Consider the following 25,073-nt stretch of genomic DNA (forward strand, 5'->3'; position numbering starts at 1 on the left):
CAATAAGTGCAGCGGTGTTAAATCCCACGATCTTGGAGACCACGTCAAAGATCCACACCGTGACATAATACGCTCACCAAAAGTTTCATTCAATAAATTTATTGTTTTATTGAATGTATGGCATGTAGCGATGGGTTGCTGGAACCAGAGCTCGTCCACATTACCAAGAATCGTAGAATTACGTAATAGATAGGGTAGCGAGTAATTTGATTCCTTTAATTTAGGTGTCTTTGTACTCACTATTGAATGTAACTATACACCGTTATCTAGCTTGCAGGAAAGTAATGCATCAAAGGTGTATATTTGTTGTACAAAATTACTTAACTGTTTCCATTCCCATTGGTTAATTCTCATTTACTTAACACTCAAGTTCATTCTAGTGAACGGGGAGGGCAACCGAAGTAATGTCTGCAAAGCAACCTCAAATAACTGACGGTGACTTACCTGCGACCCACAAGTTTCCACAAAAGCAAATAGCAATTATGTTGAATAAAAAATTGAAGAAAAAAGAAGTGTACAAGCTGAAGTCACGGCGATGCTGGATAACACGTGAGTACGAATTCAAACTTCATTTCAGATAAGAAGTAACGCTAACCTTAAGGTAATTATGAGCTAATAACGATTAGGACAACTAATGTAACATTTGAGCATTTAATTTAGGCTATTCTTATTTGCTGTCATAAAAACGCAACTTGTTTACTTCCTCATAATTTCTACTTTTTTTTGGTAATATTTCAAAAGGAGGCATCCGACGTGGTACGCGCGCTGACTTTTCTCATAATGGCAGCTTTCACGAAGCAGTCGGACCGGGTAAGTATAAAATATTTGCTCATATTCATTAATGCTGTAATGTTTTTTTTCGCTTGGTACTCGGAAAAATTGCTTGATAGGCCCCTTTAAGAAAGATTTTCGAAGTATGAACTCTTAATTGTAACTGATATTTATCGGATTATTATCAGTTAGAAAAATTTGTATTTTGCTTCCAAACTATTTGAAAAAATATTTCGTTCCGTGAGTTTTGTAAAAAAAATATACGGCTACGGCTGCTATGTTTTCTTCACTGTATGCTGGACGTGGTCTATTCGATCGAATATTATCCAATAATGAATGCTGTATCTCAAGACGGGTGGTGGTATTGCGAATAGTACGTTCAGTTGGCCAATTACGTTGACCATAAGTTGAGTGAAACACATTCTTTACAGAACATGTATTTTCGTAATAAAGTTGAACTAATTGTAAACGATTTTCAGACGTAAGTCCGCCCATGATGAAATGTCAAACAATTTATAATAAAAATAACATGACAGCCTGACACTTTATACGCGTGACCTATCAAAGAAAGGCTATTGAAAACAGTACCTTTACTTGAATCACCCGTTATTTAAAATTTTGACTACAAAGGGATTCTTTAAAATGGCAGCTGTGCTTAACAAAACATATTATAAAGCGAAATTGTTTTGTAAATTCGGTGTGTTTGAGATTTGCTAAGATTTAGTGGACATTGACGTGGGTTCAAAGTGTTAAGGAATTGAACAATTCAGCTTTACTGTCCTTACCGGTTTCTTTTCTTCATATTTATGTATGTATTATTGACGCTGTGCAACAAATGTGGCACAAATTACAATTGAATTTATATTTGATCGACATTTTGTTCCTTCCTAAGCTCACGAAAGGGATAAATTAAAGGTTTTGCTTTGTTTCGGCGCAGCTGCCTTGTTGCCCTTTATTTTTATTTGTTTTTAATAACTATACTGTTGAGCTTTCTAGAAACTTATGGGAAAGGTTGACTCATGGAAACTCTGTTGTAAGATTAAGAGGTATTTGCATATCAATTCTATGTTCATAAAATTCTGAGTACTGCAATATTGTGCGAATTATTATTTTTTTGATTTAAATTGACCATTTGTCAAAGAAACAAGAAATTCGTTCCTTTTCATTATACCACATATATGTACAAGTAAAATTGGAGCAATTCAGGATATGAAGCGCAGACCAGTCCTTATGTCAGCAGTAAAATAGAGTTTGGCAAACCTCTCTTCATCGGCCACCGTCAGCTAGAATCCACCGATTATTGAGAATGTTAGGCGGCGTATTATCGGTAATATATTTGTTTTTTCACTTTAGCTAACATTAGGTTTTATACCAGTGTCAGTTCTGTAATAGAGTAATATTTATTGCCGATCAAAAGAAAAAAAATTCATTAAAAAAATGGCATATTTTATTTTGATTATTTTATTCACTCCGACAGCAGATCGACAACATTGTTATTGTATACTCAAAGGTAGCCAAGGAGTGTTTGCTCTCACTAGAAATACTACAATTTATTTCATCACCGGGCTCATTTGGGCGCCTCGTCAGAGCGGAATTAGCTGGTAACGGTAAAGCAAAGAATCTAGATAGTGCATGCACTCTTGCTCTGCTCACATCGGAATGGGAACGAGTTGAATAATCATTACCGTCTTGCGTTCTAGCACTGGATCAATGGATTTCGCGTGCGCTTTAGTTGCCACTGGTCGATGACCCGCTCTACTTGCCACAACCGCAGCAGTTCTTACTTGGACGCAAATTTTCAGAACTGTATTGAGGAAAGTGAGGTGAAAACATCTAAGCGCTTCTCCTTTTTGTCCAGCCTCGAGAATAAGGTTAATATCTCGCTAGTCTTACTTTCGGTGAAGCAGGAGCCATTACCGAAACTGACATTAGCAGTCTCAACAAAATTGTGATAGGCTCAAAGCGCTTTGTGGATTTGTTTTATGTTCTATTATATAGAAGTTTTAGGGATTACAACGTACTGATATTTTAAGCTATTCTAGTCAGATCCCCGTTAGGATCGTTTTTTACTTAACCTAACCTGTGTAGATCGTATTATCTATTTTGATTATAGCAGTCATTTCATTTAATATATGTACTATCTAATCTTCAAAGATCAAGGCCAATCACTCTTTACATACACTTTCAGGGATTACTCAATTAGTAAAATTTGTTGAAAATTTCCGCCCAACGCGCAGTAGTGTCGAAACGTTCGGGTGAAGCAGCTTTGATACGCCCAACTCTAAACATATAATTTTTTTAGTTCATAATATTATGAAAAATTGATAAACTTGAAAAATTCCATGAATATCAGATGCTTTCGAGCCAAACTTTGTTTAGTTATGAGACGATTTTCTGGTTCAATGGGTATGTAAACAAACAAAACTGCCACACTTGAGACGAAGAGCAACCTGAAGATCCAGTCGTTTCTTCTTTCCGCTAAATGGCGCCTGGTCCTTCCAAGGAAGTGGAGGTCTTCCTCTTCCCCTGTTTCAATATACTTTCAGAGCTGGAGTATTTTCATCCATTCAGATGACATGACTTACCCTCACTTACAGCTCATCGTTCCATCACAACATGACCTAGCCAGCGTAGCCGCTGTCTTTTAATTCGCTGAACTATGTCAATGTCGTCGTATATCTCATACAGCTCATCGTTCTATCGAATGCGATATTCGCCGTGGCCAACGCGCAAAGGACCATAAATCTTTCGCAGAACCTTTTTCTCGAAAACTCGCAACGCCGACTCATCAGTTGTTGTCATCGTCCAAGGCTTTGCATCATATAGCAGAACGGGAATTATTAGCGACTTATAGATTTTAGCTTTTGTTCGTCGAGAGAGGACTTTACTTCTCAATTGCCTACTCAGTCTGTAGTAGCACTTGTTGGCAAGAGTTATCCTGCGTTGGATTTCCAGGCTGACATTTTTGGTGGTGTTTATACTGGTTCCAAGATACACAAAATTATTTACGGATCAAGAGGATCGAATCCTGTGTAGAAGTTCATGCAAGTGAGAAAACTAACCTAAGAACATCCGTTTGAAGGCGAGCTAAAGTGAGAAGGCGAAACATTCCCTACATAGGGTTGTGCGCTGGTTTTGAGACCCGCTACGTAAAAAATACCCCCAACGAAAAGTAACAACCAGCCTCGGTGGAATCATAGGTGCTCAAAAATGATGCCAGTGAGCACGTAACCTTCAATGGGAATTGTTATCGCGCCATGAGAATCGTCTATTTGATGGCTGAAATTGAAGACCGTGATATCTACAATATTAGGTTTCAACAAGACGGCGCCACTCCTCACACATCGCATCAATCAATAAATTTTTTTAGAGAACACTTCGGTGAGCAGATAAGTTCACCACCAAGATCATGTGATATCACACCATTGTGATATGTATTCTGCCTCGATTCAGGCCTTGGAGTAAAACATCACGCGTGTCATTCAAACGAGTCAATAAGAACTTTACTCAACGGATGGATCATCTGAGACGTAGTCGCGGTCAACATTTGGAAGAGATAACCTTCAAAAAAGAAATGACAAAGAACGTTCTTTCGAATGATGATAAACATTCCCCATGTAATTTGAAGTTTTTCTGGTTTTTCTTTAAAAAAGTTGTAAATTAGGAACCCGCTCGTGAAAAAGTTTATTCTGAAGACTGGCCTAGTTGCTATTTTGTAAATATTTCTTAATACAAATATTTTTATAAAACCATGAAAATATATGTCTAATATGGCATTAAGGAATCCTTTTCCTTACTCCCAAAATATGTTGTTAAAGACTCGAACGTTTTGAGCGACTTGTCTAGATTGGCACAACTAAGTAAGCTTATTTAATCAAAATGAGCTATATTTTAATTTAGCGAAATATTGTGCAGATTTTGAGGTAGAGTTGATTGAATTTAAAATTTTCAATATTTTTTTAGCTCTTGCTCAAAAAAATAATCACAGCTTTTTCCATTTCAGTGTTTGTGATTGCTCAGTGCTTCGGTCTTATGCCGGTTCGCGGAGTACTCGCTGCTACTGCAAAAGGCTTATCGTTCAGCTGGTTAAGCTTCCGCACTTACTATTGCTTAATATATACGCTACTAACAACCGTTTGCACCGGTCTAACTTTGAATATGATCGTGAGAAGCGCATTAGAGGTGGACAGCATTTGTAAGTTCTTATATGTATATACACGATGCTTAAGATACTAGCATTGTCAAGTTTTATTGTATGTACTTATATATATTTTTAGCACCATTGGTATTCCATGTAAATGCTCTCTTAGTTTCAATCGGCTTCCTGCGTCTGGCCGGAAAATGGCCGCAGTTGATGCGAAAATGGCAACGTGTGGAACTACTGATGCCGCCCCAACAGTCGTGGCGCGAACGCGAGGCGTTGTCGGTGCGTGTCCATAAGGTCACATTTGTGCTGATCTCATTGTCGCTGAGTACGTGCTTCGATGAAATATTTATGCAGAGGTTTAATTCAATCATCCTTTTCAGCTGAGCATCTATTGAGCACCATTTCGGCTATTCACTTTACAATTCATTGCGCCACACATGGCGATGCTGTCGAATCGTATTTCACAGCGGTTTCCTCACACATATTTTTAGTTTTCGATTATTCCACTTGGTTGGCTTGGTTCGGAAAGATATTGAATGTGTTCATGACGTTTGGTTGGAGTTACATGGATGTCTTTCTAATGATAATTGGCATAGGACTCTCATCTTTGTTCGGTCAAGTACAGAGCAGTTTGGAGCTTGTCAAGGGGCAGGTAATATATTTGGAGTAAATTGTATATCTTTTAGTTCTCAGTCACTTCGCTTCGATTTCAGGTCATGCCCGAAACTTATTGGACGCGAACCCGCTTGCAATATCGTCTAATTTGTGATCTCATCGAACAAGTGGACTCTGCTGTATCGGGCATAATTATGCTCTCGTTCGCTAATAATCTCTTTTTCGTTTGCATCCAATTGCTAAGGAGTATAAAGTTAGTATTTTTAAAGACCTTAATCGGCAATATAACTGTTTGAATTTATATAAATACTGAAATGTAGGGTATAGCCATCAAAACGCGTTCCGATGTGACTTAAGTAGATGAATAAATACATACTTGGGTCCTACCAAAGCTTGTCACGGGAGCTCTATAAGACTTCTAGAAAAATGTTGAGCTCCATAGCAATTTAAAAAGGAATTTACGTCAATTTGAGATTCCAAGAGTAGCCAGGTTGTTCTCCAGGTCTTCTTCTGCTTACCTCGGCGAGTAATGCGACGTATACCCTCAGAGCTGGAGTGTTTTTATTCATTCAGACGACGTGACTTACACTCACATACAGCAAATCGAATGCTATATTCGGCGTAGCCAATGCGCAAAGGACCATAAGTCTTCCGCAGAACCTTTCTCGTGAAAGCTCGTAACGTCGACTCATCAGATGTGTCGTCCATGCCCCTGCACCATATAGCAGGACGGGTATAATTAGTGACTTATAGAGTTTGGTCTTTGTTCGAGTGAAGACTTTACTTCTCAATTGCCTACTTAGTCCAAAGTAGCACCTATTGGCCAGACCCATTTGCTTCGCTTCGTTATCCAGTCTGGAGAAAGCAGAACTAACGGCTTGGTGAGGCCAATGGTATCGATATTATCGGCGTACGCCAGCAGCTGTACACTCTTATAGAAGATGGTACCTTCACTATTTAGTTCTGCAGCTTGAATTATTTTCTCCGGCAATAGATTGAAGAAGTCGCACGATAGGAAGTTGCATTGACTGAAACTCCGTTTGGTATCGAACGGCTCGGAGAGGTCCTTCCCGAGCTTTCGGTATTGCTCAACGTCAGTCTACAAAGCCGTACAAGATTTGGGGTGATACCAATTTCAGACATCGTGGCATAAAGCAGCACCTTTTCGTACTGACAAAGCCAGCTTATATATCTCTATATCTCTGGATATAGTATATGTGTTATTAACGGCACTCCTCATCGTGCCAGCTATTCTTTTGCCTTTTCGTAAAAACAATAGTTTCATTTGCAGCTGCACTATATAAAAGGAGCTTGAAATGCCGTCTCATATTTCCCTTATGACGAGTTTCTGATGAGTGACCTCTGAGAGCAGTGAATAATTTGTAGATGTTGTTCTTGCACATATCTTTTCATGATGAAATTGTAAACATTACTGAATGTAAGCCTATCAAATTTCCTCTTTTTCAGCCGTGAACAAGTTGTCTATTGCTGTAGAAATATTTACTTATAAGACTTTGCCCTAGTTCTCCCTTTTACTAACACAAACGGCAGCTTTAAAAACTGCACTCACTGCGTAATAGTTGACTTTGAAAAAGCTCCGGTAGTTTCTTGTTTATTTTTATTCGTTTTCAGTAAGATGGCATCTACATCTCATTTTATCTACTTTTATGCTTCGCTGAGTTTTCTCTTGGGTCGCACCTTGGCTGTCTCACTGTATCTCTCCGAAATCAATGAGCGCTCTCGTGAGCCGCTAGGAGTTATCAAACATGTTCCGAAGGAGGGTTATTGTGCTGAGGTAGATCGGTTTGAACATGAGATAGCGGTTGATAATGTTGCGCTTACTGGACTGCAATATTTCAATGTAACCCGTGGACTGATATTGACGGTAAGTGAAAACCTTTGTCTTTAATTAGGAGTTTAATTTTAATCTTTCAGGTTGCCGGTACCATTGTCACTTACGAACTGGTGTTAATACAATTTCAAAAAGAAGATAAATTATGGAAATGTAGTTGAATTTTTTCTCAGGTTAATGCTGTATCTTGATTTTGTTCTAAAAATTTATTGATCGCGTTTAAAATAAAGATTCACAGTCTAATTTTCGTATTTTTATTACCTACTAAACATATTATATATTAATGAAAATACCAAAATATTGACAGTTCTGCACAATTAATTGGAAAAAAATATATACAAAATATATTAACAGAGTTCTTGAATCAGTCGGTTGGAATCATATAGGGTGTTTTGACGTTTCTCTCATCCTACACTGCACTTTCTACATGTGTCAATGCAATTCCCACACGGATCTCATGGGATACAAACAACCTTCAGTCTTTTCGAAGTCGTGTGAGAAAAAACTTTTCTTCCACTCTTTTGCATATGATTTTGGTAAACCTGCATGCCCTTAAAGCATCCCATCTCACATTTATGCGTCTGTTAGCCTTTTCAGAAATTTCATTGTATATAATTTTTAGCAACTTTCGTATTTCCTGAACTGGTTCGGTAGCCAAGCGGATAGAAATTTTAGCAATGTCATCAGGGTTTCCCGGAACGCTTTTATGACATTGAACCCACTATGTATGCAGCCGCTTTCTGGCAGCCACTACAACTACAGCCTCTTTACTTCTCTGACGCAATGCGATGTGAGATATTGAAAGCTCTGCTAGTGGCTCGCGTGTCCCTCCCCCCTTTTATTGTGTTTTGAAACCTTCTCAGCCAGATAAAGCGTGGAAGTTTTCCCAATTATCTATTTGACCTTCGTACTTTCGAATATACCATGAAATTTTTCCACTTGTAGGGGAATCTAGGTACAAAGTCCTTAAAATGTAAAGTTGAGTTTACAAGCATACGAGGCCTGCTATATATATTTCTGGCCTAATAATGAAAGTATGAATATTTATCAACGAAAATGGTTTTATTGTTTTTCAAAATATTCTCCATCAAGATTTATACAGTTTTGCATTCGCTCAAACTAATTTTCGAAGCATTTTTCCACTCCGATTGAGACACCTCCAAAACATGGTTTTTGAATGCTTCAAAAGCATCTTCTGGCGACGAAAATCGTTGACCACGCATTATTTTCTTGATGTGTGGGAATAAAAAGAAGTCATTGGGTGTCAAGTCAGGGCTGTACGGCGGATGACCCATCAATTCGACGTTTTGAGCCGATGTTTGAGAACTCGCATTGTCATGGTGCACAATGATTCGTCTTCTCTTCTTCGATTTTCGAATTTCTTCGAAGACTTTAGGCAAACAAATGGTGGTGTACCACTCAGAATTGACCGTCCTACGTTGCTCAAGCGGAACAGTCGGCACATGACCAGTTTTGCCGAAGAAACAGGCGACCATTTGCTTCGAAGTGCTTCGTCACCTGTGACGATCTTAAAAACGTCTTTCAGTTCACGTACGGCATCGATGTTTTCTGGCACAACGGCTGTTTTTCGACGACCTTCACGGAATTGTTCATCGATGCACTCTTGTCGTGATAATCCACGTCGAAAGTTGTGAAAAATGATCGCACGAAAATGTTCACGAGTTAATTCCATTTTTTGGCCGAGATGAATTTTTTTAATTCCCTGTAAATAAAACAATTCACGATTAAATGACAAAACGTTCTGAGTGATGTTATGCTAAAAAATGTCAAACTTTCCAATGGAAATGTCAGATTGCACCTGGCAACACTTAGTGTTGCCTAGGCCAGAAATATATATAGCAGCCTCCGTATGGTTAATAGCTTAGACTGATACAGGGACTGGAGAATTTTTTCGGAATAAAAAACAAACATGAAATGATACTAAAAAGAGTCGAAGTCAAAAAAAAAAAAGAGAAATGATTTTATTTACCAGTATATAAAACATCCCGGTGCATTATTAGAGCGAATGGCAAGCATCCGCCTGCAACCAGCAGAGTATTAAGAGCGTGTTTCAGTAAGTTTTAGACAGGAAGCTTTCATGGCAACTATAAGCGAAAATAGAGCAAGGAAGCCTTTGATTGCCTTGTATTGCTGCAGAGAAGTAATTGGCAAAAGATGATGTCTCTCACCCAAGGTATTCCTCTAACATTATGACACAATAGTTAAACCCATTATGACCACACTTACAAGAAAGCTGGAGGACGTTAAACGGGTGGCTCTCATCAACATGTGTGGGGCACTAAGAGTTCCCATAGATATCGTCGGAAGTTTTATGGTGACGAAAACTGCTATCAGACTCAGAGAATATGGGTTTATAAATGAGCATGTATCTGAAAATTCGGAAATGTTCGTATGCTTTGACTTCATACCAGATCCTTTGGAACATGTGGGAAGGTAGAAGCCGTTAGAGGAGAGAGGCAGTGAACTTCTTTACTGACTATTGTAGAGTTTTCCTAGTCTCAGACTCTGCCAGTAAGGTAGCGCTAGACTTTCTGCTCCGCAGTGCAGCCTCCTTAAAAAATGATTTTCCACTCTGTTAGGAGGTCGGTGATAATAGCTTTGGGCTCCCTAAACGTACGTCGAAGGCTGGTAAGGCTGGAATCGCAAGCAACTCTAAAGCTAACGAGCTGACAAGGAAAAGCAAGAAATGGGAACTGATCGGCGGTCTACTTTCTATGTGTTTTCAACTACTGGAGAGCTGGGTTTCGGGAGAGTTTGGTCAGCGCCAAGACGCGAGAAATTTTGAGTAAGCTCTTGCCCTCAGTAAGTTTAGCCTGATCCTATTTGTGGGGTTCTAACAGGCCATTGTTCTACTTTGAGAGACCAAGGTTTAAATACGTGTGAGCTCACACTTTCAGTGTTCCACCGAGCTGGTGGGAATAGAAATTACACGCCTAAGCTTATAAGATCGGATACAGGAGTTCTATTTTATATACAGTAGTTTAAGCGCGGTCATTGAATCAGCAATCGAACCTAACCGAACAGGCTTAAACAAATATTATTTTTACAAATTCGTCTCGTTGTCTCTTTATAAGTTTGTCAGAGAAACACGTTCGTTTTCGACGTAATCAACAAAAGAAATGAGACACTTTTCAATAGAGTTTATTTTACGGTATATTAACCGAAGCCAAACAGAGGGTCGAAAAATTATATGGGTGTAAGTTCGGGAAAAATGTATGGACTGCGGATTGTGCGATTTTGACTATTTCTAGATGAGATTTTGGTGACTCTATTTGTGTTAAATTTACATTGGTGTTGAGAAATGTTGTCACTGCCTTAGATTAATTGTTGGTAGAAAGATAAATGTGAATTCACATTAAAAAAACTATTTGCTCACTAAATGAAGGGAGGAAATCAAGTTGAGCAGCGAAGTAAAAAAGACAATTAAGCGATAAATGATTGTGATAAATGCCCGCCGGGTTCCTACGTACCTTGGGCACTTAATGTGCAGACATTTCGAGGCAAATATTGTTGAAATGCTTCTATGTACCTGTATATGAGTGTATAAAAGCTGAAAGCTACGACAATTATCACGGTTTATCGTTTTTTGGGCTACTTGATGAAGTCACTTCGCTAGCTTCAAGTCGCGAACTTCGCGAAAACAGTTTGATTACAGCGTTGGCACTTCCGTTTCCGCAACTAATTGACCGGTTATTTATACGTTCTGCGCTGAAAATAAATGTATTTTCGGGCCACCTCGTGACATGAACACAATATTTTGCCGGAGAAGCGCCTAAATTATTTGCAATACTCGTACAGGCGTGGTGGGCGGAGGACAAATAGTGCTAAATCGCGTGCAACAAACTCCCGAACATGCATAAATCATACTTAAATTATACATTTCTAAAGCAAATTGTGCGTTACCTAAAAGCAAAGGAAATTACTGAGTCCCAGCAGGATGACGGTAGAAAGTACAGTGTTAAGCGTTTTTTAACTGGGTGAGTCAAGCTTTTGATTAGCTTTGTTTGTTTGCAATGAATTACATTTTACTTAAGTGGCTCAGCTAATGTGAAATTAAAAAAAAAAAACAATATTTTTCAAAAAAAAATTATTTAAAATAAGTCGAGACTTGAGATATTTTTGTCTTACAGCCTTCTAAAGTGTAGCCGCTCAGTTTCTTCACGTCAGTTAACCTTCAAATGGGGTTTCTCAAGATTTGTTTCTTCAAATTTTGTTGAGTGGTTAGATAGATAGAATACGGTTTAGAAGATATAGAATCTCGTATAACTGAAATTTTGCAATGCGGCCTATGGTCTACTGTGCCCTCTCCTAATCACATATGGTCCCAAAGGTTCAGCATTCTGAATAATTCTTGGAGGGCGTGTTCACGTAGATTTATCCTATGGCCTTAAGTCTGCTTCTACAATTGCTAGGTAATCTAGAATCAGGTGTTCTGGAGTTTCATGTTCCATATAGCAAAACCAAATTGCGTAAGAGACTATGCCCATGTTGGACCAGTATTTCTTGAGCGCGACAAGGAGACGAAATTTGTTTTGGGGGAGGCTGATTATATCTCTAAACCTTGCTGGGTTGTAACCTCTCAGTAGTAACTTGGCGTAGCACATGATGTGGAGCCCCACCGCAACGTATGGTTCGGGGCCCCATCAATCTGGAAGCCGCTCCTAGCCCGCTCTGCTAGTGCGTCGGCCAGATCATTGTCGGCTACCCCTTTTGTCCCGGCACCCAGATCAAGTCTACATGGTTGCAAAAGTGATAGGCGGTTCAGCCTTCTACACTCTTCCCCCAATAGTGATTTGACTTCATAAACTGAGCTCGCCTTAAGTGCCGCTTGACCATCGCTGAGTATAGCGATAGGTTGGTTGTGATAGTTGCGATGGAGATTGATTTCTACAAACTGACTTACCAATACCATTGGAATGGATAGTTTGGTATGCGGTCCCGCTATACCTGTTCCAATGCTTTCCGGTATTTTCGAGCCGCCAGTGTACAACTGGTTATTGCTGCCCCTACTACTGGTCTAGCGTGGAATTCCTATACTCCATCCCTGCCGAGAGTAACACTAAAAGTCTTTGACAAGTTTACTCTCTTTGTAATTCAACACTGACCGTCTCTTGCAAAAAGGGCCGGTTTTGTGTCTTCCCCTAAGGCCTTCATTTGTTGAGACGATATTATCTTCCCTTTGCCAGAACTCTCTGCTGCGATGTGGAGAATGGTATGCTTCGCTACTTGTTCGATCACTACTCGCAGCGATGTGAGCTCCAAAATGAAATCAATTGCTCTGGTTGGGCAAGCACGTATTGCCTCTGAAAGGTACACGCAGGCTAGTCTTTGCAGCTTCGATAGTTGAAGGCCTATCGAAGACTGAGTTGTCTTTGATACCAAAGCAAACGCTCCATAAATGACAATAGGCCTTACTATCAGCCGCTTGATGATACTTGGCTTGCATCACCGTATCTACCGACTAGGTGCCTGTATATTATGTGTGCCTTGGTGCCTCTGGACAATGTTAATTCAACGTATCTGATGAGGCCTAGGAATTTGACCTCTTTAGACACCGGCAACTCGCTGCCATTAAGTGTTAGCAGTCTCAAACCCGGAAGAGATCTTCGCTTTGTACAAGGTTTGGGCTATCTTAGTACGCAGTACAGCCTCTATTCACCTGCATACTGGAACCGCTACATTCCTTATCACCAGTGCTTTGGTGACGATTGCGTGGGACGCATTATCAAAAGTATTTTCGAGTTCAGTTTAAATTATTCTTCGAGCTTAGATTCTAGTAGATAATGTTTTTGTTTAAGTTTCGTTTACGGCGAAGATCCTTACAATTTTAAAGTAATTGATTTTGTTTCAACCACCCACAGCCACCTTCAACCAGATGAGGTGGAATGTATTTCATTGTTCCCAAAGCTTCTGCTGAGGAGAATTGGGCAGTTTGGGTATGAATTTTGCCAAATCCTATGAGTTCCTAATTATGGCTTAATTTGTTTTCCACTTGGGAGCGGCCGCCTGGGATCTGGCGCTTCACGTCTCCCTTTTCAACCAACCAACCAAAGTTCTTGCATTGCTCTCTTTATTTAATGCTCCTATGTTAGTTTGAGTCTGGTTAAATTTTGACTGCAATAAAGTCATGTTGTACACGTTGAGCTTTATCAACAAGTATATGCAGAAACTGTGTTAGAACCCAATTTCGTCAACACCAAACATAATAGTTCTTCGTCAAGCAAACCTATTTGACTAGTAACTAGAAAGGGTATAAACGTCATAGTAGTACAGCTCTCTTACCCTGAACAAAGATGTGGAAATTAATTTTCTTTTTCGTACTTATGAGTTTTCCATTGGTCATTTTAAAAGTTTTATTCGTAACCTTTATTTTTTTTCTGACCATTTTTGGCGAATACTTGACAATGACGAATGTTTTTCGTCAGGCTATGCCAAATTTGTTAATAAACAACTTTTTTGTGGAATCTATCAAATAAGTTCAGGTTTGGTTGCTATTGCAACTGGGCTATTGCCTTGTCCTCATCGATTTTATTTCATTAAATTTTTGTTCTTTTTATATATCTTACCAAATTTATACAAAATCTTACTGGAATGTATATATACTTTTACAAAAAAATAAATATAATAAATACACAGCTGCTCAAAATAATAGTTCAGCCACCAAATAGAATAGTTAATACTTTTAAAGATATATTTCAATATGCCGAACATGCGTTGGAAAGTTACTGCTCATCTCTGCCACTTTTTCTATATACACATGCCATTCATTTGAAGCGTAAACAAATATTGTTTTTCCACTTAAATATGTCGAACCTTAGGCTGAAAAAATAGATTTTGTGCGGAGTTCTTCTGTTTCTGCTTTACTATGAAGAAAACCTCAGCCGAAACTCATTGTATTTTGGTGAACGCTTAAAGTGAACATAGATTTAGTGACAGTCAGCCAGTATAACCTAACTTAACGTAAGGGGATTGCCCTAACTGCTAACATATTGGTAGAGAAATGCTTCTTTCCGCTAATTTTGTTGTTGTTTATGTATAAATTACTTTCCAAGAGAGCTGCGGTCAAAGCTAACAAGCAGAGATATGGCGAATAGAAAACCACTAATATAAAAGAAGTTAGTTTCACATATTTTTTGTCTTCTGTAGAGTGTCACTATTTATTTGAGCAGCTGTGTGCACTTATATAATAAATTATTCGCCTTCTGATCTCTTTTTTCTTAACTTCTTTCGGCGTTACTTTACTTGGAAATATTGTTTACGAACTTGCGTTAATGAAAAGGAAACCGCAGCAGCGCCGAAAGCAACTTCAAATAATTAACGGTCCCCGTTACCTGTCGAAAAGGCATACCACAATTGCTTTCGATGAGAAGCGGGAATTAACCAAAGAGTTGTACAAACAAAGTAAACAGCCGAAAGTCCGTGAGTAAAAATTTTCAACTTAAAAGTATTTTAAGCAAAGCAATAACAACGTTGTCCCCAGAGTTTCGGAAAGTCAGTGGCTGCGAAAAAAAATTGTAAGCCGTGTTGTTTTCTCTAGAAACCTCTGCTTTGTTTAAGCTCTTTTCAAGTTTTTAAATTTTAATCTATTTCATTGCATGCCATGACAACTATCCAAAAGGCGGCATCAGGCGAGGTACACGCGCGGATTTCTTACACAATGGCAGCTTTCATGAAGCCGTCGGCCCCTGTAAGTAATTAAATGCATATTTATTTGTATATTTTATATTAGTTTAAGTATTGTTTTTAAATTTTAGTACATAATTTGTAATCTTCTGTATTCAAATCATAAAAACTTCAAACTTTTGTGGCAAGTATGTTTTTCAACATATGTCAATATTGAAAATATTCTAACCTCTTCTTCCTGAATTCGTATCAAACATAGAAGGTTAGTTTGACTTCCCTCCAGTCAGTGGTGGCTAGTTTATCAGAATAGAGTCTTAGTTTACGTAATTGTTAGGGACAGTTATTGTTGCTTTTCGGTTCACTGCAATCAGTTATGGATGGTGAACACGTTCTATGGATTATGTTTTCCTTCGTTGGGAACCAAAATACGAGAACCATTTGCTTCGTCATTGATTGTAACGTTAAGGAGTCCCGGTGGTCTAGAACCCTAAAATTAAGGGTGTTTCCTGGATTTTTTTTTAAGTTTCAAAAAAGAGCAATCAACTTGACACTTGACTTGACTTTTACAGTTTATTTATGTATACACTTATGAAAAGTACAAAAATATTTTTTTGTCAAATAAAAAGGTTTTTAACAATATTAAAAACGGCGTTCAAAAAAAGCTATCTTAAAAGATGACTTCCGGTGCCGTTGTTGATTTTGATTCTTGTGAACATCTGAAACATAAAAACCAAATAAAATGTTAATCAGTAGGAGTACAGCTATTGCTGGGACTACAACCAAAAAAAAAAAAAATGAAAATTAAAAAAAATTCGCGCTTTTGATGTTCAGATTTGGTAAACAGCTACATTTGGACCAGTTTTAGATCGAGAAAAAAATTCGAAGTTCTTAAAATTAAAATTTGATCGTAGTCCCAGAAATAGATATTGGTCTTATAAACACCATATTAAAATTTCAAGTGATTCGGATGGATAGTTTTTTTTCATCAACGTCACGCCGAAAAAAGTAGTTTTGAGATAAATGACGTACAAAGCATCCATTCATTGAGCCCCTCGTGCTAAAACGGCTGTAGAAGCTAAAATAATGTGAATATCCTTCCACAAATTTTACAGTATATTGGATTTAAAGGACTATACTTTCGAACTATCAAAAAAAATAATCGATTTTTTGAAAATTCTAGACCACCGGGTCCCCTTAATGCTTCATTAACAGTTTTAAATACATAAGTTTGGATCAACAACACCATACAAATCACACCAGTTAGTAATATTCTTAATATGCAAAGAGCACAGCCACGATCTTCAGGAATATTTCCTTTACAAATATGACAAGCTTGAGGATTTGTGAGGGTTTGTGGTATGTTTGGCACATCTATTTAAATGCTCCATAAATGTTTGTGAAATATATGTAAGAAAGATACATATTCGTACCGTATAAAGTCATTTTCCTCATGTTTCGTTCTCACGACAGTCAAGTCTAAGTAACCGTTCGGACCTGGACTTTTTCCTAAGACTGTCAACTCAGCACCATTCCCCGAAATTACTTCAGGAATATTTTTTTTTTAATTTTTTAGTTATGTATTCAATTATGGATCTCATAAGTTCAAATAAGTTCATTCGGTTTGTATTCTAAATATCATGAAAGTATGATTACGAAAAATTGCCTCGCTGAGGGACACACGCATCATACAATACCGATATCTATTAACATGTAGCTAAGATAGATAGTGCGTATCGACCATTGTGCATATTAGACAAAATTGTAAAAATTCTGGAACGACTGATTTGTGAACACCTTGAAGCACGCTAAGAAGAAGTTGAAAATGGATTATCTAGCAACCAAATTGGTTCGCAATTGGTCGACGCAATCAAAAAGCTGACCGGAATAGCAGATAAAGCTATTGATGGTGCAAGGTGTATTTTTTTTTATTGCGGATTATAAAAAGCTATTTGTCCGACAGAGTGCAGTTATACGACACTAACAAAGGGATCAAAATATATATTGTAAGTAATGGGGTACCATAAAGGTCCGTTTTGGGCCCAATGTTATGGAATATATAATATGATGGAATATTGCAGCTTCTTTGCCGAAAGAGGCTAAAATAATTGAACCCAAAGCGCATGTGTATCCCATAAAATTAAAAAATGCCTAATTGCATCGAAACTTCAGCTAGCGGGTCAGAAAACAAAAACAGTTCTGATCACGAGCAGGAAAAAACTAGAGACCAAAGCTAGCCAACCAGTTATGAGATACGAAAGCGTGAACTCGTAAAATATATGCCAAAATGGTATTTTCCCTGTTCAGAGAAAGCGCTGTCAGAGTAGCCAGTACATTGTATCAGGTATAATGCCACCAGATATAATAGCCCTTGAGCTTAAGAGAATATACGATACCAGTCGACAGGTCGTTAACGCAATTTTTAACTGCCCATGGGGGCTTACGGAGTGACATGATTCTTTTGTGGAAATAGTAAATAACATTCTCTGAAAATTTTATTTTATTACACAAAATTTAATGTAAAAAGCACTCAAGTAGAACAGCAGATAGCAGAGCGCGTATCAACGGATTACATAGTACCGCATATGCCGGCGATGTAAGCAGATGTTGCTCACTGTTGCTCACCGTAGGATACCTGACCGCGATAGTTATACTCGTAATAGAACTGGGAATAGCATAACGGCCGCGAAAGAGCGAAACGAGATCAACAAATAGAGAGCGAGTAAAATGAGATGCAAGAGATAATAGGGTAAGCTTACATTGCGAAGAAATACTCAACATTAATCCCGCAAAATAGATTCGAAGCTTACGGAGTTAAAGAGTTTTTAAGTAGGCGTATCGTTGTGTAAGTTCAAAATATTGAGAAATAAATACAATTTCTTTAACTGGCCATGGGAATAAGACTCCCCCTTCGAATATGTATAATAGTAGCTAAGATAGAACGAGTAGAACGAAATCGTTGGTTCCTCGAAACCATCTAATGACGTTGACAATATTTCAATGTCGGAATTATTTCACTAAAAAAAGGTCGCTCTCCGAATTTTCAAATGCGTTAAATAATTACATGTGGTTTTAGAACAGTTCCAACTTTCAACTTGGGTACAAAAATATCCAACACTTTAGCGAGAAAGTGAATTTAGACGAGCTTCCATGAATTCTACTCATTGCAACTGAATTTACCAATTGCTTTAAACCTACAAATTTCCTGTTTAACTCTTATTTGCAATAACAATCGATAAATTTGCAGTTTGTGGAAATCATTTCGAGTAGCACTTCAGCTGAAAACAGTAATCAGTTGCATATTCAAAACGTTTTTGCAGTTTTTGTGAAATAATCAAAGTATTCACATGGAAGATTATAAGAGTCGATTATTGCTCTGGCTTGAAAAACGTTTCCAACATATTGCCTTTTCTTCTTTCAATCGTTTAAGGCTCTTTTCCTTAAGACCACAGCCGTACATTTTCAGTTTTACATTCATTTTTTATTCATATGACCATTTATGTAAGTGTATGGCAAAAAATATGCGTCACTTATGCTTTTACACCCATCCTTAACCACAATTTTATTGCGATTTTTCGCACACATACACCCGAGTCTTCACACTCATACTAGCAAATACAGTTTCAACCTTTTGTACGGGAACTAGGGCGTCCATTATTTCACGAGTTGATTTTTAAAGAAATATTCCTTGAAAGTTATAGACAATATACTTTTCTAGTAGACAAGCGGCTTCACATAAGCCCACAAAAAACAGTCCAGCAGCATTAAATCGTTTGATCTTGGAGGTCACTTTACAAGCTGACGACTTGAAAAATTGCTCATCGAAAGTTTCCTTCAATAAATTGAAAATTCATGGTCACCCACATCAACATTCCACTTCAGGCACGAAAAAGTTATTACCTATGAGTCCAAAGCGTTCTTTAATTATATTTACTTACTTACCCATTCAACCAAATATAGCTTTATCACGGAAGAAAGTTTTTTACCGATCCGATGTGTCGCGCGAACCGGACAATTATTTTGGCAATACATTTGTACAATTTGCAAAAGTTGTTCCGGAGTAAGACTATTCAATATAAATTGGCTAGCCAAACTGAGTATAAATCAAGTGACAGCTGTCAAAAAGACCAACTTCAAAAAAAAGTGTTTCCTCATTAAAATTCACGGCTCTAAAGAAACACCCGTTATATGGGAAAACAAGATTTAGGCACGATTTAAACTGAAAATAGGGAGCATGTTTACATTGGATCCTTAGTTTAAGGACTAAACTTGAAATTACAAGAAGCATTTGTAAAAAATTCAATCAATTCAGAAAATAAAAGACACCCTAATGTACGTGTATTATAAAAATAAAAATATGTCGATAAAAAACGAAGTGTCGTCTTTGATTTCAGTGCTCGTGATTGCTCAATGTTTCTGTCTGATGCCGGTGCGTGGCATACTCGCCGCCAGTCCGAAAGGGTTGTCCTTTCGCTGGAAGAGTTTTCGCACCTGGTACTGCATATTATATACGCTGGTGACCATTGCTGATACGGGCCTCACAATAAACATGGTCGTAAAAGGTGTGCTGGATGTGCGAAACATTGGTTGGTGGTTGCTTTTGGCATTTGGCTTTTAGAAAGCGTCTTGCGAATCTTGCTAATTTACTACTTTAAATTTAATCTCTTATTTCAACCATAAAACGTGCTTAGAACCATTAATATTTCATGCCAATATACTGCTGGCTTCAATTGGTTTCCTGCGTCTGGCTGCGAAATGGCCGCAGCTGATGCGTAAATGGCAGCGGGTGGAGCGGCATATGCCGCCTTATCAGTCGTGGCGTGAACGCGAGGCGCTGGCGGTGCGGGTGCATAAGGTGACCTTTGTGCTGATCACATTGTCGCTGAGTAAGTGGTCCGCTGAATCCATATCACATATTTAGTTAGTTAGCCGTTAATTTAAAATTAATACTTCCCTCAGCGGAGCATCTATTGAGCACCATTTCGGCCATTCACTTCGCCAACTATTGTCCTTCACGTGTGGATCCAATCGAGTCGTATTTTATGACCGTTGTTTCGCAAGTTTTTTTCGTTTTCGACTACTCTACTTGGCTGGCTTGGTTCGGAAAGATATTGAATGTGCTCATGACTTTCGGTTGGAGTTACATGGATGTTTTTCTAATGATAATTGGCATAGGACTCTCATCTTTGTTCGAACAGGTGCAGCGCAGTTTAGACTGTGTCAAGGGGCAGGTAATATATTATTTGGAGTAATTTGTATAACTTTTAGTTCTCACTTAGTTCGCTTCGATTTCAGGTGATGCCCGAATCTTATTGGACGCGTACCCGCTTGCAATATCGGCTTATTTGTGACCTCATAGAACAAGTTGATTCCGCTGTATCGGCCATAACTGTGCTCTCTTTCGCTAATAATCTTTACTTTGTTTGCATTCAGTTGCTCAAGAGCATGAAGTAAGTTCACAAAAAACATAAATAAGATGTGTGCTTGTGACTCATTTAGAGTACCAAAAGAGTATTAATCCTTTTTTTTTACCTTTCTTTAGCACAATGCCATCTGTGGCACATTTCGTCTATTTCTATGCGTCACTATGTTTTCTATTAGCCCGCACTTTGGCGGTTTCTTTGTATTTGTCCGAGGTCAACGATCGCTCGCGTGAACCTTTGAAAATAATCAAAAAGGTACCAAAGGAGGGCTTTCATCCTGAAGTCGACCGCTTGGCTCATGAGATTGGCATGGATACGGTAGCCTTGACCGGGTTGCAATTTTTTAACATTACTCGTGGCTTGGTATTGACGGTGAGAGATTTAGTACGTTGGTTCCGAAATTTCTTGATTTAATTTTGTAAATTATGTTTTTAGGTTGCCGGCACCATTGTCACCTACGAATTAGTGCTTATACAGTTTCATGAAGATCAGAACTTATGGAATTGTAATTAATTTCTGTATTATAATAATTTGAAATAAAGACATTTGAAAGATTTTAATGTTTTTTTTTAGCCGTTTTTTAGATTTTGTTGTCTTAAGTTTATTACTAACTCAATTCCTTCCATCATTATGCCATAAATAAGTAAATTAAGTTCCTGCCGCTGAGATTGCAGGTTTTTATATTTTTGCAACATGTTACTATAGAGTACACTGACGGTCATGAAAAGCGCACTTGTGGGAACACTGTCATTCAAGTTAAAAGCGTGGTGAATTTACAGACTAATTTGTAAAGCAGTAAAGGGAAATTCCAGCGTTGAAGTTTTGTTGATGTGTTTACAGCAAATGTAAGTCAAGACAAAATTGGGCCTAAAAGCTGTTGAGACGTGATAAAACAGTTGCTATTGATGCTTTGGTGAAGGAAGGTCTTTCTGATAGGGTCACTGCTAAAAGTGTGGGCAGTTCACGTTCAACTGTGGTACGTTTGTTGCAAAAAAAGGATACTTTAAAGGACCTGGGTGAAAAAAGTATCTGGTCCCAAACGTGCAACTAACAAAATGATTGATGGCATAATATAAATGATGAGGTTAAGAATCGATTTAAAAGTTCTGTTTCTATACGGGCAGAGCTGGAAACATATAATAGATTGAAAATAAGTGTGTGCGAGAAGCCGATTTGTTCGAAAGGCGTTCTGCAAAGAAGCCAATGCTGACCCAAAAAATTAAAAAATCGCGTTTAGAATGGGCCTCCATTAATCCGAAAGGACGACAGCTGTATCAAACTGTTATAAATAGGCACAATAACCTTGAAATAATATCTCCTGGTAAGCCGACATATTGACCTAGTGATCGTAAGAAAATTCCAGATTTAATTGATTTTTCTGTAATAAAAAATATAGATAGATCGCATATAACAGCTGATACATGTACTGATCTATCTTCTGACCACTCTCCTGTACTAATAAAGTTATGTGAACAACCCATTTTCGTTATTCCAAAAGTGTCTCTAACTTCTTATAAAACGAATTGGCTAAAATATTAAAAATACGTCAGTAGCCACATGAATATTGAGTACAAAATAAATACAGAAAGTGATATTGACGAAAGTATAAGAGAAGTTAATGATATAATAACCAGCGCAGCTGTCTTAGCAACACCAAACAAAAGATATACTCGCAATCCGCTTGGCTTCAGAAAAATCTCTAATAGAGAAATAGAAATGCTTGTAAATGAAAAAAGGCGTGCAAGACGTGAATGGCAGATAAATCGCTCCCCCTCCACTCAGCTTCAATTGAAAGCTGCGGTACGTAAATTAAAAAAAGCGCTCAAACGTGAGGAAGAATTGAACACCGAAATGTATATAAAGAAGCTGTGTCCAAATTCAAACAAGCAAAATTCCCTTTGGAAAGCCCAAAAGTCCATGAAGCCACCAACTGACTCCAACATGCCAATACGAGACTTGGGTGGAAATTGGGCTCGAAGTTACAAGGAAAAGGCTAGTTGTTTTGCAAATCACCTAAAATTGCATTTGAAACTAATTAATAAGAATTAGAATAACTTTACAGCTTGAAAAATGTTTGAGCATATAAGACAGCTAAAGAGTCTTCAGAGCGTCTTAAGGACTGACCTTTCTGCACTTATTTGTATCATCAAAGAACTTAAAGCAAAAAAGTAGGTGGGACATGATAAAATTTCACCAATGCTAATTGAGTTACTCAGTTATGGGTTACATGTACTCTCTTTGCTCTTTAATGCAATTCTTAGTTTCGATATTTATCCAATTTCATGGAAAAAGTCGCAGATTATCTTTTTAGGTAAACCTGGGAAAGACTTAACACAGCCAAGCCATACAGACCAATCTGTCTTGACCCTGTCTTTCAAAAGTATTTGAAAAAGTATACTATCAAAGATAACTCCTCCCAACACCATGAAAATTTACAATACCCATGCATCAATTCGGTTTTCGTGAAACGTGGCACAATAGAGCAAGTAAATAGAATTACTAACGAGATAAGGAAAGCATTTGAGCACAGGGAGTACTGTTCAGCAATATTTTTAGATGTAGCTCAGGCGTTTGATAAGGTGTGGCACGAAGGTCTTTTATACAAGATTAAAAAAATTCTACCTTTAGAACTGTATAAAACATTGGAGTCTTATTTAAAAAATAGACGATTTGTGGTAAAAGTGGGAGATTTCATATCTGATGAACGACAGATAAGAGCTGGTGTACCCCAGGGCAGTGTTTTAGGCCCAAGACTATACATCATATATACAGCAGATCTTCCAACAGCTAATAATGTATTAACTTCAACTTTTGCGGATGACACAGCTATAGTGAGCCGTAACAAATGCCACATTTTAGCATCACGAATATTAGCGAAGAATTTAAGTTCTGTCGAAGAGTGGCTAGCGAACTGGCGTATAAACGTGAATGAACAGAAGTGTAAGCATATTACATTTTCGCTAAGACCAAAGATGTGCCCGGCAGTAAAAATAAACAATATATTAGTACCACAAGCGAACGAAGTAACATATCTTGTTATTCACCTAGATAGAAGGCTCACGTGGAGAAAACACATCTCTAGTAAAATAACATGTATGAAGATTAGAGCTGCAAATTTAAATTGGCTTTTAAATAAAAACTCAAAACCTAGCCTAGACAACAAAGTGCTTTTGTATAATGCGGTCATAAAGCCGATTTGGATGTATGGCATTCAACTGTGGGGTACGACCTGTGCAACCAATATTGATATATTACAAAGGTTTCAATCAAAAATGCTTAGAACAATCACGTGTTCACCATGGTACATGCGTAACGAAAATATCCATAAAGATCTTGGTATCCCTATAGTAAAGAAAGAAGTAGAAGACAGCAGAATTAAATATATATCTAAACTCCGAGATCACCCAAACACTCTGGCTAATGCTTTGGTACATTCCTGCGATCAAACACGACTTAAAAGAAGAGATATGCCTGCGTAGTAAGGAGCAACGTATCACCAAAACAGCTCAATCACTTGCTTGAACCTGTCTAGTTTTTAATTAGATTTAAGATTTTATAACTTATTGTTAGGCTTTAAGAAAAAGCAGATTCAATAAATAAAATAAAATTTTGGAAAAAAAAAGAATGGGCAAACAAGTAAAGGAACTGGGCTGAGAATAAATGAAGAAAAGTGTATTGTCGAAACCGTTAATTTCTCTCAAAGTCAGATGATCTGGGGCTGTTTTTCCAATTACATCCGTCGTCCTTTACACTTTTCATATGACATAATGAAGGCTCAAATGTATGGAGAAGTTATGAAGAACTTTTTAGTTTCGGCTCTCGAAGAGCATCTTCTTTTATATTTTGGAGGCAATTTTTCAAGACGACTCTGCGCCATGTCACCGAGCTAAATCCGTGAGTAATATTTTATATTGATTGTGTCATGTCTCCCAACAATAAAATTGCAAACGAAACAATAATAAGAATTAAATTTTTTCACAGCTTGAAAAAATGTTTGAGTATATACGAGTAGGACCTGAAGACCTAAACCCGATTGAGCACTTATGCCACGTGATAAAGCAAAATGTAGGTGGGCAGAAACTCACCAATAAAAAGTAGTTAACGGGTTACATACCTTCTTTGTCGAAGAAAAAAAGGAAATTTTGTAATTTTGTTTTTAGGTTTGTAGCAATTATTTTATTACCCGAATGTTTTTTTTTTTTTGATAGTACACTTTATTAACAATGTTTTTGAAAAATTTCGTGAGAAAATATCAAATAGTTTTTAAGGGGTAGCAGTTTCCCTTAGAGGCCTTTTTTTGGCAGAGCCTTGCGGTGACAATTCCCCACGTCGAACAAGTCAACTGAAACCATAAAAGTAAACAAATTTCATTAGTTGAGTGTAATTCCTTGTGCTTGAACGATCGTTTTCATGATTTTTTTTGGCACACGGGAACGTTTTATGCAAAAAATGAACTTTTTGGTCACTAGAAATTTCGCTAAAAAATTCATTTCGGCGAAAACACAGTTTGTGCGAAAATAGTCGAACGTTCAAGCACAGAAAAATTTCATTACGAACATTTTAAAAAAAAATTTGAAGAAAATCGGTTCAGTAATTTTCTGCCAATCCATGTCACCGCAAAGTC

At 37.7% G+C, this 25,073-nt stretch overlaps 2 protein-coding genes across 2 annotated transcripts; both read left to right on the forward strand.

The window, feature by feature from the left end:
• Nucleotides 1-376: 376 nt before the first annotated feature.
• LOC120778083 (gustatory receptor 5a for trehalose-like) lies at nt 377-7,554 on the forward strand. Its single transcript, XM_040109781.1, has 8 exons — nt 377-549; nt 742-810; nt 4,775-4,966; nt 5,049-5,243; nt 5,299-5,570; nt 5,632-5,786; nt 7,166-7,418; nt 7,469-7,554. Exons 1-8 carry the CDS (start codon nt 405-407, stop codon nt 7,544-7,546), a joined length of 1,359 nt encoding a protein of 452 aa, XP_039965715.1. The 5' UTR covers nt 377-404; the 3' UTR covers nt 7,547-7,554.
• Nucleotides 7,555-11,258: 3,704 nt separating this feature from the next.
• Nucleotides 11,259-20,962, forward strand: LOC120778084 (gustatory receptor 5a for trehalose-like). Its single transcript, XM_040109782.1, has 9 exons — nt 11,259-11,383; nt 14,686-14,825; nt 15,025-15,093; nt 19,421-19,612; nt 19,718-19,912; nt 19,986-20,257; nt 20,322-20,476; nt 20,569-20,821; nt 20,885-20,962. The coding sequence occupies exons 1-9, from the start codon at nt 11,259-11,261 to the stop codon at nt 20,960-20,962; spliced, it is 1,479 nt and encodes a 492-aa protein (XP_039965716.1).
• Nucleotides 20,963-25,073: the final 4,111 nt, after the last annotated feature.

Source organism: Bactrocera tryoni, chromosome 5 (genome assembly GCF_016617805.1).
Source record: "Bactrocera tryoni isolate S06 chromosome 5, CSIRO_BtryS06_freeze2, whole genome shotgun sequence".
Taxonomy (NCBI): domain Eukaryota; kingdom Metazoa; phylum Arthropoda; class Insecta; order Diptera; family Tephritidae; genus Bactrocera; species Bactrocera tryoni.